Source organism: Solanum dulcamara, chromosome 2, assembly GCF_947179165.1.
Source record: "Solanum dulcamara chromosome 2, daSolDulc1.2, whole genome shotgun sequence".
Taxonomy (NCBI): domain Eukaryota; kingdom Viridiplantae; phylum Streptophyta; class Magnoliopsida; order Solanales; family Solanaceae; genus Solanum; species Solanum dulcamara.
In genome coordinates this window covers 2,465,863-2,484,801 of record NC_077238.1, presented here as the reverse complement: position 1 = coordinate 2,484,801, position 18,939 = coordinate 2,465,863, and the positions used below count along the sequence as shown (strand labels likewise).

The following is an 18,939-nucleotide window of genomic DNA, read 5'->3' as shown; positions in this document are numbered from 1 at the left end:
GTTAACTTTAACAAACAAATAAAAACACGCCCATTTTTTCTCAAAATTTGGAATCAAAAGTAGAGTATAATCAGGACACTCCATCACAAGTTTGAAGTATTCAATTGAAACAATACTTAATTCTAATATGTAAATGAAATATGTTATTTCCTTCATTTCATATTAAGTGATTTCTGAAGAGATTTTCTCCTGTTCAAAATAATTGAATTGTTCAAAGTTCAAGATAAATGTTTGAATTTTTTTTCCCCATATTTTGACCTTTCATTTATTGAAGTTTTATATTTCTAGGAATCAATCACATTATCAGTAAAATTATATTTATGATTTCACAAAATACAATAGTGAAAAGTATGATTTAAATTATGTTCTTAAATATTTTTCTTAATATGTATGTATTGACTCACAAATTCAATTAATATGGAATAGAGAAAGTAATAAATATAAATAACTAACCATTCATTAATTAGCATGCTTTAAAAGTACGGTCAAACAAGCTATAAATTACATCGGCGACTGCATAACACTACACATAGCAGCGCGTGTAATATATAAGTCTGCCTACTATAAAGGATGTCATGCATATCATGCATAAGATAATCATCATCAACTAAGTCATGGTCATGTTACATGTATGACATATATGCCAGCTCATAACACATTCACATCCCATAGCCCATAAATCCCATATACAATACCAAAATTAACTTTTCACACACAAAAAACACACAGAGTCCTTTTTCACTCAATATATAACATCCATCTCCCTTTAATGCATTTTTTGACCACTTGGGGAAAAGTGAAGTGAGAACAGCAGCTACAGCAGCAGCAAACAGTGTAGCAGAGAGGAAAAAAAAAACAGAGTGAAAAGGACCATTAAAAACAGGTACTATTTGTTTAATTTTATTCATAAAATATAAAAAAAATTGTTTTTTTATAATGGGGTTTTGTTGAGATTTGTGAAAAATTGTTTTTTTTTTCTATATACATAGTAAAAATTTACACACGCATACATAGTACAGAGGGCCAAGAAGGGTTACGAAATTTACCTTTTGTCAGATTCTGGGAAGGAGAAATCTTGGCCATAGATTCCTAATCTTTGAGTTTTTTGGGTTTTTGGGTTCTTGTTTTTTGGGGACTAATAGGAGTATCTGATCCGATTTTTTGTTCTCTCTTTTGGTTGCTTGAAAAAAAGTTGGAGGAGGAAGAAGAAGAAGGGGCTTTGGGGTTGTGATTTATGTCGGCAAATTTCTGTTTGGCTGTGATTGGAGCTCCATTGAAGCTCTGTGTATCAGTTTCTTCAGTGATATTTGGTCTTTGCATGCAACAAATCCTCTGCTGTGACCATCAGCAGCAGGGTATTTCTCTGTTTTTCACAACTGTTTCGATGCGTTTGAGGCCCAAAAGGTACTATTTCCCCTTAAACCCTTGTGAATTTTTTTAGTTTTTTGTGATTTTGGTTGGTTTTGATGCTGATCTGTAATTGGTCTTTGTTGATATTTGATTTACAGGACTTGTTCTGGTGTTGTTTGCTTTGGTGGATTTCATATAAACCGATTTATACATCCTATTTTGCTCTTGAGACGGCCTATTACTTGATACCTTAGGCAATTTTTTTGCTGATTTTTGCAATTTTTTTGCTTTTTTCCTTTTGAAACAAACCAACTTCCTGGGCATATTTTGAGGGGTTTTGAAGATTTGAAGAAATCAAGAAAATGTTCGAGTCTCAGAGACAATCTCAGAAATCGAAGAACAGGGAAGAGTCAGCCCGACCCATGAGGAAAATCCGGATCGTTTGTTACGACCCGGAAGCTACTGATTCATCTGATGATGAAGGGGTTGATGTATCGGAACCCAAACGATTTGTTAGGGAGATAAATATTCCTATTGTTAGCTCTTTTACCCCAAAAAAGGTACCTGAAACTGAAAGTTCTTGTCAAGATAGCAACAATGGTGATAAGAACATCAAGAATAGAGGGGTTTTAGCTAAAACCCCTAAAACCCCAAGTGGCCCGAGACCTTCGTCGTCGAAATACAGAGGTGTTCGACAACGTAAATGGGGTAAATGGGCTGCTGAAATTCGTGATCCTTTTAAATCTAGAAGGGTCTGGCTTGGTACTTATAGTACTGCTGAAGAAGCTTCTCACGCTTATGAAATGAAAAGGCTTGAATTTGAAGCAATGGCTAAGAATAATTGTAATACTGATGTGTCTGAGAAGAGCTCGAATAACGAAAGCCATAACAAGAATCGTCGAAAGGGTAATGTTGGTTGCGTCTCGTCGGAGGATGATTCTGCTGAGAGTTTGGTGTCACATACTTCACACACCTCTCCAGCATCAGTTTTTGAAATGGATTCATTGACTTCTGGTTCTGCTGCAGTCTCTGAGGTTTATAACAACGACAAACTTGTCGTCGAGCAGCAAGTTGATGATGATAAGCTGGGATTGATGGAGGATACTTTATCTTTGGCTGAAATTGGTGCTGGAATGGATTTTGATATGGAGATGGACTTGTTCTTTGCTGGTAATGATGATTTTGGCCAGAATCTTGATGACTTTGCTGTTAATGATTTCGAGGATCTTCCGATGTGTGGACTTGATGATCAGTTGCCTACTGGATTACCTGATTTCGATTTCGACTTTGATTTCGATGGATACAATGAATCTTGTGCTTGGATGGATGAAGCAGCAGCAGCTCCATTGATGAATGGAACAACAACAACACCCCTCAATATAGCATTATGCCCATAAGTTTTGCAGCTATAGGACTTAATTAGTACTCTATTAGTTTATTTATTAGTAATCCATAGAGAGTTTTAATGTCTCAAGAATCATTAACTTAGCTTCTTGAGACCGTGGTCTTTCGCTTTTAAAGTTATCTTTACATTTTGTTTTAAGAGAGATTTGAGACTGAGTTTTGAGGAATGTGTTTTTGTTCTTAGAAGAAAATTGAGACAATAGTCCCTTTGGGTTTTTCCTGTGCTGCTAGAGCCGTCCAAAGACCTATTGAATCTCAGTTTTTGGTTTAGTCTCAAGACTGTTTACTCCTTTGTGTTGGCATCATTTCTTTGAGCTATGATGTTAGTGATGAGCTATTATATGAACTTATATGATATTTGTCTCTTCATTTACCTAATTTGATAATGATTTAGCATATGGTTTTGATAGACACTGTGTGTTGATTATAACTCTTAAAACTTTATTCATTTGCTCTTTTGCGTTGATCAATGTTTGGATTCGAGCTGGTTGCAAGCTAGACCCTTCGATGATGGTCAAAGAGTGAAGAAATTTCAACTTATCTCGCATTCGTTGATGGTGTTATTCATTTCTCGTGCATTGATAGTAAACCTTGATGACAAGTCTCATGGATGTGTTAGGCCAATATTTTCTTGATTGGATGTGTAGACTGTTGTAGTGTGCCTTTTTTTGTTGCTTTGCCAAGCAAATGATATCAAGAACTAAAGGTAGATGAGAGATGTTATCTATTTGGGCATTTTTTTTGTGACTTTGTAAGCTCAGAAATATACCAGCTGTATCCCAATTTCAAAACACTTGTGTAACCAAATGTCCATTGGTCCTGCAATGCTGTTGCTCTACTTAAATTTTAGTTGGACACATATGGTGTGGTTGGTAGCAAGTGTGGAAGTGAGATTATTGTGTTTGTTGGACTTATACTGTACATAATCAAAATTGGTTTTAAAAAAATCTAACTTTTCGTATCCACGTTAGAGCCTGATTAAATTCGTATTCGCACCGGAAAGTTTCACATGGGGGTAAAGCGCTTTCTAACAAAGGCAATTCAGTACCTCAAGGAGATTCGAATTCGAGGACTCTTGGTTAAGGACGAAGGAGTACTTACAACTTCATCACGGTTTAAAAAAATCAACTTGTTTGAGCATTTGTGTTTGGGGTGTTTGGGTTAGTTTGTACGTATTTCAATTATTTTACTGTGTATGCTACCTACTATCAACATAAGTATCATGTGACTCTGCACTACAAGGTTAAGACAGATCAAAAGAGATCACCGCTTTCGCTAGTATTCAAATGTGAAGTTTAACGATATTTTTCTAACTTTATTGACCACGAGGCCCGTTGGAGTTATTGTATATTTTTGATTGATTAGTGTAGGGAAGGAGGGTTAGGGTACTTCATTCTACTGGGGCCATACCTATCACGGGTTAAATTGAGAAATAAAAGACCAGGATTTGTTCATAAGCATGAACTAAAAGCTTTAGAATGTGCCTTCATTTGTACGTTAACAACTCATCTTATTTTTGTACTAAAGGCGTGAACTAGCGATCAGTTAAATGAGTAAAAGTCGTAGAAGAACTAAGTTCATATATCTCAGTAAAAACAAAGTACTAGTTTGAACTTTTTCATTTGCCTAAACTCTACCAAGTAAAGTCACTCGATATTTGTATTGACATGACAAACATATACAATAACGTTTGTGGTTGTACCTTGTGAATTCAATATACTACAACCAAGATCAAAACGAACTTATTGAGTGTCGATTGATTAATTAGAGTGCATATAAATTACGCGATGCACAATTATTTCTGAATAACAAAAAATAAAAAATAAAGCTACTCTTCTTACTTTAAGTATTTGATAAACATATAGACAATGACTGGTTTGTCTAGTCATCTCAAAGATTATTTTATTAAAGAAAGTAAGAGAACTTGGTGGAAGAACATAAAATATAGTTTAAAATGTAACATCTGTTGACGACATTTTTCCAATGTTGCTTAAAATAATTTTATTGATTGCTTAGATTTTTGGCAATTCCTAATTTATGATCAATTCCTCCACGCAATTAGTATGTCCACTATTTTATTTAAAGGTTTTAGTGGGTCAATATTTTTAGTGGACTCACTACTGAATTATTAAGAATTTTACGATTTAAATTTTATTTGTTCAATTTTGAAATTATTAATATTGAATTCATTGTATTTTTAAAGTTTTTAATTGATATTTACAATTTATATAAATTCTAATAATGTTTTACACATAAATTTATGTTTTGTGTCCAAAGTTGTTGGTTCAATTGAATACGTAGTTATATAATGCTACATACGCCTATGCTAAAAACTATCATCATCCTTAACAACCTCGTGTGCTCATGATTGGATATCTGAAGCGTTGATAATATAAGTCGAGAGCTTAATATAAGGTAAATAATGGATTGAGATGAGCATAAGTCTAATATCGTGACAAAGAAATGAATCTCGAACCTAACTCAATGTTAAAAACTAGCTCAAAAAATGAGGATTGTTCAAGACTATTAGCCTGTTTGGATTGACTTATTTTTAAACAGATTATAAGTTGAAAACTGCTTATAAGTTTTAAAAAAAGAGTAGGTGCAAACCAACATTTTTTTTATTACTTATAAGCCGTTTTCAACTTATAATCTGCTTAAAATAAGTTCATCCAATTAAACTCAACTATTATTGGTGCTTATTTTAAACACAAAATGACTTGAAGTTGGTCAGCCGGACACTCAAAAATAAGAGCTGAAAACGGCTTATAAGCCAATCCAAACGGCCTCTATATAAAGAGATTTGGTAAACCTTCTCACAATTGATGTGACTCGACATAAGACAGATTAAAATGAAAGAGCGCCTTGTCAAGAAAAATACATTCATGAGGTCTCAAATTAAAATTTTAACGGAGGTAGTTAGTAGTTAGTAGTTACTCGATACCTTTGTAGGAGGTAGCCGCCTAGCAGGTACTCTATAAATTCTTTTCATTACAATTTTGATTTGCTATATCTGAGTTGAAGATTTTTCGAAAACAATTCTAATTTCACGAATTAGAGATAAAGTCTATGTACATTTTATTCCTTGTAGATACCACTATGAGTTTTATGAATATGTTATTATTATTGTATATTATATATACTGTATATTACCTGTTTTGTATGATGAACCATATATTTACCAAAAATATATGCACTAAATTGTTATTTTTTTAAATTTTTGTTTAGTAAATCTAGTTTTACAATCTCTATTATTTAATCCATACATTTTGTCTGCCAGTAAAATGATCTTAAATTGGTAGTACTAGGAGAACTGTCATAATTGGTATTGCAAGTTGTAATTGTCTTAAAAAATTTATGCCAGGTGTGTCATATTTGTGTACATAAATATAATTGCCACAAATAATGTTGAGTGTAAAATCAGAACTTATTAATAGTTGAATCTATAATTAGTAGTGGCACCTACCTATTTTGGGTCGGGATTATTTTTCCTTTTAATTTTCAGTTCAATTTTAGAATTGACACCTATTTTGATTCCCCACAGATGGTTCGATATCCACTATGAGACTTGACTAATTCGAATTCGCACTAGGAATCAAGCGTTTTATATCAACTCTCTTTGTTCTATTTTTGTGAAACTAGAAATATAAAGTTGAAACTTTTAAGTTACATATTTTGATAAACTCAATATTCGAACAAAAAATTGATTATATATTATATTAAAATTTTGACAAATAATATATTTTGAATATATAATTTTAATAATATAATAAATAATAGCTAAGAATTTTAAAAAATTAATCAATGAATTCAAATTTTAAATCCAATTCTGTCTGCTCCAATTAAGACGGGTGAGATTTACTTTAGTGGAGTGGAAAATACACCATTGATCCCCTAAACGTGAGGGGAGAGATGTAAAAGGAAGTAAAATTAAAATTTTCCATATATATATATATTATCATGTAAAATAGTAATAATTAAATTAGTATGCATGCATAATGATCATGAGAAATATTTGTTCTCCATACATAGCATATTAGCATTATGTGTAGTTTTAGCAATAAATCCTTTCATATAAATTTTATGCCTTTAAAAGAATTGAAAATCACCTTATTTCTTTTTTCTTCTTTTTACTCTTCAAAGAAAGATGAATATTTTTTTTCCACACATAGCATTATATGGTTGGGAAAAAATACGCCTAGTCAATTCCAAAATCGAACGGATGTAAGCCTCCATTTCAATCATGCTAATTTAATACAATGTGTAATATTTTTGTCTATTTTCCCATTTGAATTATTGACTCAAGATACTTAGAATCTCTCTCTTGGGGATGACTTGTTGTCCATCCTCACTTCCACATTCAATTCATGTATTGCGTCACTGAACTTATACTTCAAGCACTCCGTTTTAATCTTGTTCAATCTAAATTCTTTGAACTTTATCTTCAACCTAACGTTAACCTCGTTGCGCGTCTCATCAATCAATACTACGTCATTATTTGTGCAAATAATATACATCATGACACCTCTCCTTAAATATATCGTGTAAAGAAGACACTTAAAGAAAACACTTCTCACACTTTTTTTTTTGTTAGTTCTTTTTTTGAAAGATGGCCTGCTTAGAATCGAAAGGTAGACTCATAGAGACAAATAGTAGATTTTTGACAATCAAATTGGGCCCATCTCTTAGGTACACAAATGATTTGACCCGATACATTTTTAGTCCTTTAATTATCAAAGTTCTCATTTGGTCCTTAAAATATTTAAATTTTTATTAACATAAATATATGTTTTTAGTTTCTTTACGTAGAAAATATGTTATACTTAGACTATTTTTAAAATTATATTATTCTCAAATATAAATTTATTAATACATATTCATCATTGAATAGTATTTCGATCATTTTGTGAAGAGTCACCATTCACAAACATAAATATTAGTTGTGCACCACTTCAATATTGAAGATTCAATCGTAGTCGTTTGGTGTGAGGTATAAGGTATAGTAATCTCAGAGATAAAATGTAAGACTCATTTATGCTGCGTTTAGTTGAAGGTATTAGACAATCCGTGAATTATTTATCCCATTATTTATAATTTAGTGATAGGATAAGTTATTCCATATACATGATGAAATAACTTATTCCGGGATAATTAATTATAAAATAACTTGTTTCCAACTATCATTTGGTGTGAGATATTTGATATAATAATCAGAAAAAATAAAATTATAATTTATCGATAAGTGAGGAATCAAAATTGCTATTTATACCCAAAGAAAAATACAAAAAGAAGGAAAATTAAAGAAATGAGAATGTGGATTAATTAGAGCCAAGTAGTACTAAACACTTGTATTAATTAGCTATGTCCCATCTTTAAAAAAATGTAATATACTTTTGACACCAATGATTTTAGAAGAAGTTCAAATCAAATGAATGTTTTTATTTTGCAAAAAAAAAAGAAGAAGTAATTATGTGGTCGTTCTCTTACTGTAGAATTAAGTGCTAGTCATTATTAAAAATAAAATGTTAATGAAATATTAGGCTGACTTTATCTTTATTGGCTATCTATCATTTTCAAGTCCGTTAACTTGGGGGGAAAAATGAAAATAAATAAATTGCTTAAATACTTTTTCAAAGATGTCTGCAAAGTGAAAATTAAGTAGGACCAAATTTGGGGCAGTTGATTGTCCTTTATTCCAACAACATTAATATTGTCATGTTTCTTTGATACAGTTTCTCAAGGAATCTATAGAGAATGGGAAAATTAAAAAATAGTCAAAATTCTAACAAAAGGATGTATAAAATACTTTATCCATTTAAATTTATTTATCTGATTTTAATTTAATATAAAATAAAAAAATTTAAAAAAAAACTTCGAATGTTGTGATTATAAACTAAAGATATATAAAATATATCAGATTATTCTTTAAACATATAGTATCAAACATGTTATGTGAAGATTTTGAATTAAAGAGTTTTTTTAAAAAGATAATCTTTCTAAAATGGATTTAAAAAAGAAGAAGAAGAAAACAAAGAAATTTAAACGGAAGAAAAAAATAGTAAAAGAAAAATAAAAGCACAAAAGTTAGGGGATTGTAATAAGAATTCTAACAATTGGATTCAAGAAAATGCAATAATATTATATGATGAAATTTTTTCACTTATATCGAAGTGATTCTAAAATTTATATATGAAATTATAAATTTCGGACAAAGATTCACTTAATTATCTTGAGCTCCGTGGGTTTCCTTTTTCTTTGGTTGTATTTTTATTCAATTTCTCTCATTAAGAATGGGTTCTATTCAGCGATACAAGAAATTTCGTGAAAGATGTTCAACATTTAATGTATATGTATAAAACATATTTTTGACAAATTAATATTTTCAACTGACCAGCCAAGTCTTGCAATTATTAGCTAATATACTTTTGGTTTATCTTATATACACTAGTAGCATACATTAATCGGGTCACATTTTCATTTTATAGCATTAAATTGTCTTGTTTTTTGCAAGATTACAATCTACATTTTATGAAGGGTTATTGTAGATATCTTCTTAATGACCTGAAAATATACTTTTCTGTAATGCATTTTTTTAGTTGGTGGTTGGATATTGGTATACTAAACCTCTTTGAATATTCATGTTGTAAGACTAATGAAAACAACTAGTCCAAATAAATTTTGCTTCTCTTTCATTCTATATCCTTGGAGTATAACAAACATAAAATTGTGTTTCCTGGTCTACATAATGATTGGATCATATGAATAAGCCCATTTATCTTTGGGCTGATTTTGCCACAGAAGTCTGGTAAATCCAGTCCAGCCCATTTTCAACATTTCAAAATTTCAATTTTTTTTTTTGGGAAAAGAACATTGGTACCCAAAAAGAAAAATTATTTATAAGAGGGTACCCCTTTACTTTCATACCGCCCTATTTTTAACTGCTAATTCAATTCACTGTTTTATACCATCGGAGTATATATCTACGTTGATGATATTAAAGAGGAAGAAGCAGTACTTCAATGAAAACACTACTCAGTTACTCTTTGATAACATTATAGTATATATATAACATGTAATATTTCAGTGAAAGACTGCTCAATTAATGATTGATATCGTCAAAATATATTGATATCATCAGAGTATATAAATACTCCGATGGTATCATTATCAAAGATGAAGAATCAGTGGTTCGGTGAATAAAACAAGGGGGTAATTGCATAATTAGTTTGAGTTGTGGGTCTAATCAGGGTAAATAACTTAGGTTGTGTCCAATTTAGGTCAATACTTTGCCTAATAGGTCCAATTTATATATAAAAAAAATTCAGTTATTCAACCTCTGTTGATGAATTTCTGGTAACCAAATACCATATAATGATTTGATGATTAAAAGTTAATAACTTTCGTCATACGTCCTTAAAAACGATCATTTTTAGGTTTGTACCCAATTTTTTTCTTCTGATTAAACATTTTGTTTGGAACATATACATATACCCAAGTAAATGTTTCTAATATCACTAATTGCCTCTTTCTCAAATGCTTTAAGTTGAGCATACAATATAATTTATTAAAGAGTGGGGATGTTATTTAATCTACTATATAATCGAGGGTAAATTAAAGAGATTTCGATAATCTATTATATTATTTGTTTTTATTTTTATGAAATAATAAGGTTTGTAAGTTGTAACGCTTGTGCCTAGTTAATTTGAATAAAGCTGCGAGTTGACATTTAACCATAGAGTTTCCATTAAAATATTATTTCTTGCCTTGATTGTCTTAATATTAATTCTTAACCAATATTCCAAAACCAAATAAAGTATATTATAAAATAATATCTTATACGCATTCAACAATTCCCTTTTCCAGAAAATTCTGTTAATTAATGATGATTATTGTTATTCTATTTCAATAATTAAGTACCAAATAGAATATTATTACATTATTATTATTTTTTAGAAAAAAATGTTCAATGTCTAGATCAAACTACAAATTTTGGATTTGGCTTGTACATTATAAACTTTATATAAAGAGGTGAATTTGCAATTATAAATAACCAAACTTACATGCATATGACTTAAAATCTTTTCTTTTTCTTGTTCATGAAAATAGAGAGAATATGGGAAAGGTATATCACTTAATTAAGTTCTAATATAATTGCCATTGCAATTTTATAGAATTGATACTGAAATCAGGAATTAGCGATGGACAACTTCTATCGTTAACAACAAAAAGTCGTGGTTAATGATTTAGCAATGGATTGTTACTAATATCTGTTAGCTACGAGCTATTTAACAACAAATTTCGTAGTAGTTTTTTTTAGTGAATTATGTCTGATAAGCAATTAATTCTTTTTGCAGCAAATGAATCAACAAGAAAACAACAAAGGATGCAACAATACGAAGGAGAAGGAGTGCAAATATGAAGAAAATAAGAATAACACAAAAGGAATTATTATCATATTGGGTGTTTATATTCATTGTCAAGGATGTAAAGAACAAGTGCTTAAATCCCTTCGTGGCTTTGATGGTATAATTTGTTTTCTATGACATTTAGTTTTTGGATGTTGAATTTTGTATGCTTCGCGATTAATTTATCAGATAAATATTTGTTATCTCTAACCAATATAGATATCGAATAATCATAAATGAATTCAGAATTTGAAATTTATAGACTTTTATCCCGATCACAAGTTAATAGAAGTATACGATAATAATTGAGTTCACATCTAAATATTTATAAAAATTTACTGGATTTCTTATAGACATTTATCCCCATCACAAGTTAATGGAAGTATAGGAATTTGAGCAACATGTATTGAGTTTCCAAGAACCCATATATTATATTCTAGACAAAAAAGTTTCGGCAGATCGTGAGAAATTACCTACCTAGCTTCTTCTTGTTTTTCCGCTGAAATATAAACTTTGATTTTTTATGATTTTCACTCATTTTATTGACCGTAAAATTTCCTTGCATCATTTCCCTTCTTTTTTTTCCTTTTATATATTGCAATATTTTTTACTCACAAATTTAGGTGTGGAGGAGATTGAGATTGATGAGAAAAATCACAAAGTGATGGTGAAAGGGAAAAAGGCAGATCCTCTAAAGGTGGCTGAGAGACTGAGGAAAAAAAGTGGTAAACATGTGGAATTAATTTCTCCAATTCCACCTAAGAAGAAAGAAGAAGAGAAGAAGGAGAAGAAACAAGAGGTATAATTAATTAATTACACATGAAGTTTTTGCTGATAAGATTATTATCATATGATTAGAAAGTCATAAGTTTGAGCTATGAAAATAATTTTTTACAGAAATGCAGGATTGCAAATTCTTCTGATCTAACCAGCCTTTTTTAAACGTCACACATAGCGAATCGAAAGCTTAGTACACCAGACTTTACTAATTTATCTTTTTTTGGGGACGTAGCTTAAGGTTATTGAGGTGATTCTGAAACTATATTTACACTGTGAAGGATGTGCTAAAGATGTCAAGCAATGCATTCACAAAATGCCAGGTACATATATTATTCTCTCATAATTAGCTATGTCCATAAATATGATTTTTAAATTATTGGTCTTAGTTTTGAAGCAAAAGAATTGGTTATTAGATTTAAGTTACATATACTGACGATGTATAATTTTTTCTTTACCCAAATAGTATAGTTTAACCAACAATATTAAGTTAATTATCATTTTTATCAGGTTATCAATCAATGCTTATTATCGAAATTTACTTGTAATTATTGTATGAGTGGATGAATATCAAAGACGATTTCAAGATACAAAGTTTATAAATTGCTTTGACGATTTTAAGTTGATATACAATAATAACCGAATTCACATATCAATAATTAAAGATATAATAGTGAATTTTTTAATTCATATACAGATTTACACAAAACAAACTGGATTCACGTGTAATATTCATACCACGTGATTAAGACTTATATCATATATATATATATAGATTTATTTGTAATCACGTTACCAATTAAGACTTATATCATATATATAGATTTATTTGTAATTATTGCTGACCTGATTATGTAATTATCTTTTACGCTCGTGTCGTTACGTTGACCTTAAACTCTTGTTATATTTTTTGTGGATGATATATTAGGGGTTCAAACAGTGGATCCAGAAATGAAGAACAACATTGTGAAAGTGAAAGGATCAATGGATCCACAAAAACTAGTAGAATTCATCAGCAAAAAAGCAGGGAGGCATGCTGAAATTATCAAGAAAATTGACATAGAGAAAAATGAAAAAACATCATATGATAAAAATTCATCGTATAAAAATCCATGTGATATTAAAAAAGGTTGCAACAATTGCCAGCATGATTATTTTCAATTTGTTTATGCTCCTCAGCTTTTTAGTGATGAGAATCCTAATTCTTGCTCAATTTTGTGAAATAATGAAGTTTGACCATATCTTATATTAATTATAAAATTTTAGATTATACTACAAATATTTCATGTACTTGAGATATCCATCCTTGTAAATGCACAAATACAAATTCTAAATAGTACTTTTGTACAACGCTATTTCTTTATTGGTTCGTTTATAATTCTTTGTTACAGTCCAACAACAATTATACAATAATAACATACTAAATGTAATCATTTGTTTTAATTATTTTTTCCCATATTGCTCTGTCATGCTTTTTAATAGTAATTGTTCATGATGTCTTATTCACTTCTGTTGTAACAATTGGAGATACTAAAATAGGTTGAAATAGAAAGAAGGTTGGGTCATGCCCTCCCAAATTTATTCTGGGCTCAAATGGGCTATAAATCAGGTTGGGTCATGACTCATCCAATTTGACATGCTTAATCTTAATAATTTTAATATATTATTATTTATCTTTTATAATCACAATTTAAATCAATTTAAAATAATAATAATAATAATAAAAGTTATAGAAAAATCCAAGGAGATATAATATAGATAGTAATCCATACCTTCAATGTGGAAACATACGTTACACCAATCCAAATAAAGAGTTTTAAAACGGATTGAAATTGAAGATTAAATTGAACTCAATTAAAGATTTTTTAAATTGGGTTAAGGCTTGAATGTGTTAAGATTGACCCAATTCAAATTATCTTGAGCCCAACCAATAAAATTCTGGGCAGATTATCTATATTTGGGTTCATTTTGACACTATTAGTTGGGATAGTTTAGATGAATCTTCACAATCTATATCGCTCTAGTTAAACTCAATTCAATATTACAAATTAATATTAGATCGTTAAAGGATCATATGTTCGCGTAACTATTTCATAAATGGTTCGGAAACAAGTTATTGTGAGGTTTATTAGACTATGTCTCTGTGTATTCCAGCCACTTTATCGCCTACTTTGATTTCAAGTTTCTGTTAAATACATACATACACGAATCGTTTCAAGATTATAACTAGAACCATCCCCTTTTCTTGGTATGATGAAGATTACTAAAATACAATATACAATGATGTCTTAATTCAAGTGACAATAAAGTAGTAGATGTTTTCTGATATTCAAAACAAGGAATGCTAGAAAATGATCATGATCAAGTTTGTTTACAGTATGTTGTCATTTGAATATACGGTTAAGTGTAGCAGCCAGACGTACTCCACCTTGAGCTAGACGCCATTGAACTATTGGGTATCGAGTGAGAAAATAGTCATCTGTCCTCCATAGATACGCGTTTCAACAGTTAAAATTCGCGCGTTTGAAGAAAATTATAGAAGAAATGATCAGTAATTTTTACCTTCTAATGTAGAGTCTTCACTGACTCCTTTATATGCCCAGGCACAAGCAGCTTTTATACCTTCAGTTGCATATCTGTATAAAGCAGCAAATTCTTTATTACTAGTGCTTTATGATCCGTCATGACAGAGGCGGAGCCAGGATTTGAAACTTGTAAGTTGTGAATTCTAATCTTTTTAAGTTACTGAGTTCTAAATTGATTATATGTACATATTCAATAAAATTTTAAGACAAATACAGAATTTGAACCAAAGGTATTAGGTTCAATCAGACACTCTCCCTTTCGCTAGCAGGGGAAGTATGGTTTTGGCGGAAGTCAATAATTTTAGTCGTAAGCCTCATATATTTGTTGAGAAATCTACTGAATATGTACGTATGTTAAACTTTTAGAATCCATAAACTTCAAATACTGGATCCGTTTTATGATAAATGAGTTGGAGAAGTGTTGCTTCTATCTGTTATCAGAGTTAAACAAACATACATATCAGGACAGGCTGTTGTGTTGCCACTGCAGCTCTCCCATGAATTTACTTGATCTGCCCATCCTGTCTGTTTAAAACGAAATTTGTTACGAAAATGATAATTAATAAAAATCTATGTTGATCAGACTCTTCAAAAATATCGGCAGGTTTATGTCGTATACTGCAAAACTAGTGCATTTTTTTGAGGATCCGAGTAACATAAGATAAAAGTCTATTCATTTTTGTAATTCTATTTCATGTAGTTAGGTGCTATGTTGCCAGGATCCTCCAAAAGCTCATAACTTTCGGAGGATCTGACACACGTACACCTGGAGACATTTTTGGAGGATACGAGCAACATAGTTTAGGACTTAAAAGCAATTGTTTGTACCGTGATGTTCTTCTGAAGTGCATCAACAAGTTCATCTACGTTAGAATCATCATATCTTTCTTCTGTAGTTTCGATTATGTTGGAATCCCAGACCTGTTAATGAACAACATTAGTTTCAGAAAAAACATAATGTGAATTTGGAAATTGTTTGTTCTTAGCAATTAAAGAAAAAAAACTTACATGATGGAGAACTGTTTTTCTAGTGTACCAATGAACATCTATTGTATTGCCTCCTCTGTCTGAAGTAAATCCCACATGCAAAGGCTGCATATGGGAACCAAAAAAAAATAATACCTCAACCCTACTAAAAACATGATCAAAATCGAGGGCCAAAACCGACGATCCCATAGGTTTATTGACTAAATATAGTAACATATTTTTAGAAAAGTGTATAATACATAAACATACACTCAAATTTGTCCTCGGCTTACAAGAAAACTCTCTAGATCGTTTGTACTGTGTCAGTTGAACAACTCCAACTTACAAAATGAACATCTAGACACCTCCAAATATTTTGTGCCACAGTGTCAGGAGTCCATGAGACCCAGTGGGGTCGAGTTGAGTGTTTATTTGACAGTTGAGGTGTCTAGACGTGCATTCTCAAAGTTAGAGTGTTTACTTGTTAATTGAGGTCAAGTTTGAGTGTTCGTTTATGTATTATGCATTTTTAAAATTTGACAATTTACCTGATGAATGTCCCCCAAAAAGTGAGAAAGGAAGAGAAGTGCTTCTGTCAAATTATCTGATATTTACTCAAATTACATAGTAAAAATTCTATTAGTATTAATTTTTATTGGAATATTAGAAGAATGAAACAAGAAAGATTTAGAATAAACATTACATGTTGAAACATGATCATTGCCTTTGTTATAAGTGAGGAGCTGGTTAGTGTAATTGTTGATTGCTCCAGCTACACATCTATCTGCAACTCCATTTTCATCTTTACAATCCCCTGTATACATACAACAACAATAACGATTACGACTCAGTGCTAAACAAATCGGCTATGTGAATCCTCACCGATCATGCTAACTTCCTGGTCACTGAGGAGACAACGTTTACATTTACTCCAAGACTTCCCTTTGCCAATATCATACAATATGAAAATAATTAAAAAAAGGGGCAGCCCGGTGCACTTAAGCTCCCGCTATGCGCAGGGTCCGGGGAAGGGCCCGACCACAAGGGTCTGTTGTACGCAGCCTTACCTTGCATTTCTGCCAGAGGCTGTTTCCAAGGCTTGAACCCGTGACCTCCTGGTCAAATGGCAGCAACTTTACCAGTTACTCCAAGGCTCCCCTTCAATATGAAAATAATTACTAGAAGTTTTTTATATTTTCTACTGAGGTATACAAGTTAAAAATATTTAGTCCAACACTACCTACTATTACTAAAATTTCTATTTCTGCTAATATTTCACGTGTTTCTATTTATGGTTCTTATGCCCGAAAAAAGGAAGCGACTTTTCCCGAAAGAGCAGAGGGAACAGTCTTTGGCCCAGGTAAAATAAAACCAGGCCTCCCCTTCCATCACTTGGATTCATTTCAAGTCTCGAGTTCTTATTTAGAATTCTCGTATATGAAGTTCGAACGAGACCTTTTTTTTTAGGATGCCCGAAAACAATACTAGAAAGGGAAGATGGATTATGTCAAGGGGATTCTATACAAAAAAGAATTCTCTTTTGCTCTGTTTGCACCGTGTAATTTTTTGGCAAAGGAAATTCAATTGAACCCCCTTTAGCTCCTCAGACTCAAACAAGTTAGGAATTAACTATACGAATTCTTACTTCTTATATTTCTTCAAATTAAACACATCTCGATCGGTCCAATATTATTAACAATATAAGTACTAGAAGTTCGATATATTTTCTACTGAGATATCCAAAGTTAGTACTTACTTTTATACTGGTAATTGCAAAGACTATCAGGGGTATCAATGTAATGAAGAGGTGATGACCAATGATAATGGAATTTAACATGATCTGCCCATATGCACACACTTGCCAAATCACCATTTGCTGATGCTGGCAACAATTTCTCAACTGCATCTGCAGCAGCTTTATTCAATCTTGACTGTCACAAATAAAATATAAATCCAAAATTAAATCACTAATACAATATAAGAAATCAATAAACAAAATTTAGAAAAACCATTTTAATCTATGTTACTCAGATTCTTTAAAAATACCATCAATCCTCCAAAAATCAGCTTTTAACTTAGTTATAGAGTAACTCGTGGGGTGTAGAAAAACATAACATGAGAGATTCGACAAATACAGACACATATAAGATCCGTCTATACAAATACATCATATATATTGGAAGCATAAGTCATTAGTTCAAATAAAATTAGATACCGGTGCGATAACTTTGTACGGATGTTCCAGCAGCACAAGTTTTAATCGGTAGAGTAATCCGCAGGATATAGAAAGTCATAACATGAATAATTCGACGGATATAAACACATATAAGATCCATCTATATAAATAGAAAAAAAAATAAGTAACAAATGCTACCTTAACCCCATTCCAAGAAAGACAATGAAAAAAAAATCAAAATTTAAAATTTTAAAAAAGACCCTTTTAATCCATGTTATTAGAACTTTTCAATTCCAGTAGAAGTGAATAGGTAAGAAGTACAAGCGCGTCAAATCCTTCCAAAATAGTGCAATTTTTAGGGAAGTTTGATCAACATAATCTTTAATTCAGTAACACGCAGGATGTGAAAGAGCATAACATAAATGATTCGATAAATACAAACACATAAAATCCATCAATACATATAACATCGTTTATTCAAGAGGCGTTAAGTTATTGGTTCAAATCCAATAACAGATGCTTCTTGTAAAAAGTTAGAACCTGAGCAATCTTGCAAACAGTGTAATGACCATCAAGTCCCCATCCATGAACAACTGTAAAATGAAACAAAGCCACCATAGCCAAGAATACATGAAATTTGTATAACTCCATTTTTGCTACTCTCAAACTAAAATGTACTATATTCACAAACTACTTTTTAGTCCTTATAAACTAGGACCAAAAAGGGGATTAGTGTGAACTGTATGAACACATGAAAAATATCAGGCCATCATAAATATTAATGATTTGATGAATCTTGGTTCACACATGACTACTTTTATGAATACTTTCGAAATTTAAGAATGATGAGCTGGCCGCCCTGTTCTTCTTTACTTAAATATTAAAGTTAGTTCGTTTGGATCGGGGCTCGAACATTAACTTCAAACATGTTCACATTTGGTTACTTGTTTTTGTCAACTTCTAGTTGTTAGAATTAAGCACTCCTTCCATTCCAATTTATGCGGAGATGATTGAATTTGAGTTTGAGGGTCAAACGAATTCTTTTACCGTAATTTTTCAAATGTGTTTTATATATTTTGAATTGTTATATATCGTGACTTATATCATTTGTTACTTAATTTTCAAATATAAAGATTCTATGTTCGAATATGATCAAATTTAATAAGTTTGATTCTCTGAATCTGAATTATGACATATAAGTTGAGACGTGGGTATAATTATTTATACTGAATATGCTTTTGGTTTTAATATCTTAAAGATGTTTTTTTTAATACTT

At 31.0% G+C, this 18,939-nt stretch overlaps 3 protein-coding genes across 3 annotated transcripts; 2 read left to right on the top strand and 1 right to left on the bottom strand.

Moving 5' to 3' along the window:
• The first annotated feature begins 631 nt into the window (after positions 1-631).
• Positions 632-3,104, top strand: LOC129879965 (ethylene-responsive transcription factor ERF118). The gene is made up of 3 exons (XM_055953726.1): positions 632-883; positions 1,193-1,404; positions 1,509-3,104. The coding sequence occupies exon 3, from the start codon at positions 1,713-1,715 to the stop codon at positions 2,745-2,747; it is 1,035 nt and encodes a 344-aa protein (XP_055809701.1). The 5' UTR covers positions 632-883; positions 1,193-1,404; positions 1,509-1,712; the 3' UTR covers positions 2,748-3,104.
• A 7,763-nt stretch (positions 3,105-10,867) lies between these two features.
• LOC129879438 (heavy metal-associated isoprenylated plant protein 8-like) lies at positions 10,868-13,157 on the top strand. Its single transcript, XM_055953523.1, has 5 exons — positions 10,868-10,876; positions 11,109-11,277; positions 11,783-11,958; positions 12,172-12,259; positions 12,865-13,157. The coding sequence occupies exons 1-5, from the start codon at positions 10,868-10,870 to the stop codon at positions 13,155-13,157; spliced, it is 735 nt and encodes a 244-aa protein (XP_055809498.1).
• Positions 13,158-14,071: 914 nt separating this feature from the next.
• LOC129874253 (endonuclease 2) lies at positions 14,072-18,393 on the bottom strand. Its single transcript, XM_055949518.1, has 9 exons — positions 18,204-18,393; positions 17,244-17,418; positions 16,191-16,301; positions 16,036-16,091; positions 15,530-15,613; positions 15,350-15,442; positions 14,979-15,046; positions 14,499-14,572; positions 14,072-14,415 (listed from the first exon to the last, which is right to left on the bottom strand). The coding sequence occupies exons 1-9, from the start codon at positions 18,312-18,314 to the stop codon at positions 14,321-14,323; spliced, it is 867 nt and encodes a 288-aa protein (XP_055805493.1). The 5' UTR covers positions 18,315-18,393; the 3' UTR covers positions 14,072-14,320.
• Between the last annotated feature and the right edge of the window lie 546 nt (positions 18,394-18,939).

Excerpts from the sequence above, each read along its gene's own strand:
- LOC129879965 (XM_055953726.1), top strand. The coding sequence starts at position 1,713 with ATGTTCGAGTCTCAGAGACAATCTCAGAAATCGAAGAACAGGGAAGAG.
- LOC129879438 (XM_055953523.1), top strand. Across the intron at positions 11,278-11,782 it reads ATCCCTTCGTGGCTTTGATG|GTGTGGAGGAGATTGAGATT; the intron begins GTATAATTTGTT and ends TCACAAATTTAG. Across the intron at positions 12,260-12,864 it reads ATGCATTCACAAAATGCCAG|GGGTTCAAACAGTGGATCCA; the intron begins GTACATATATTA and ends ATGATATATTAG.
- LOC129874253 (XM_055949518.1), bottom strand. The coding sequence starts at position 18,314 with ATGGAGTTATACAAATTTCATGTATTCTTGGCTATGGTGGCTTTGTTT. Across the intron at positions 15,614-16,035 it reads TTTTGGGGGACATTCATCAG|CCTTTGCATGTGGGATTTAC; the intron begins GTAAATTGTCAA and ends TCCCATATGCAG. Across the intron at positions 14,416-14,498 it reads TGAAGACTCTACATTAGAAG|ATGACTATTTTCTCACTCGA; the intron begins GTAAAAATTACT and ends TATGGAGGACAG.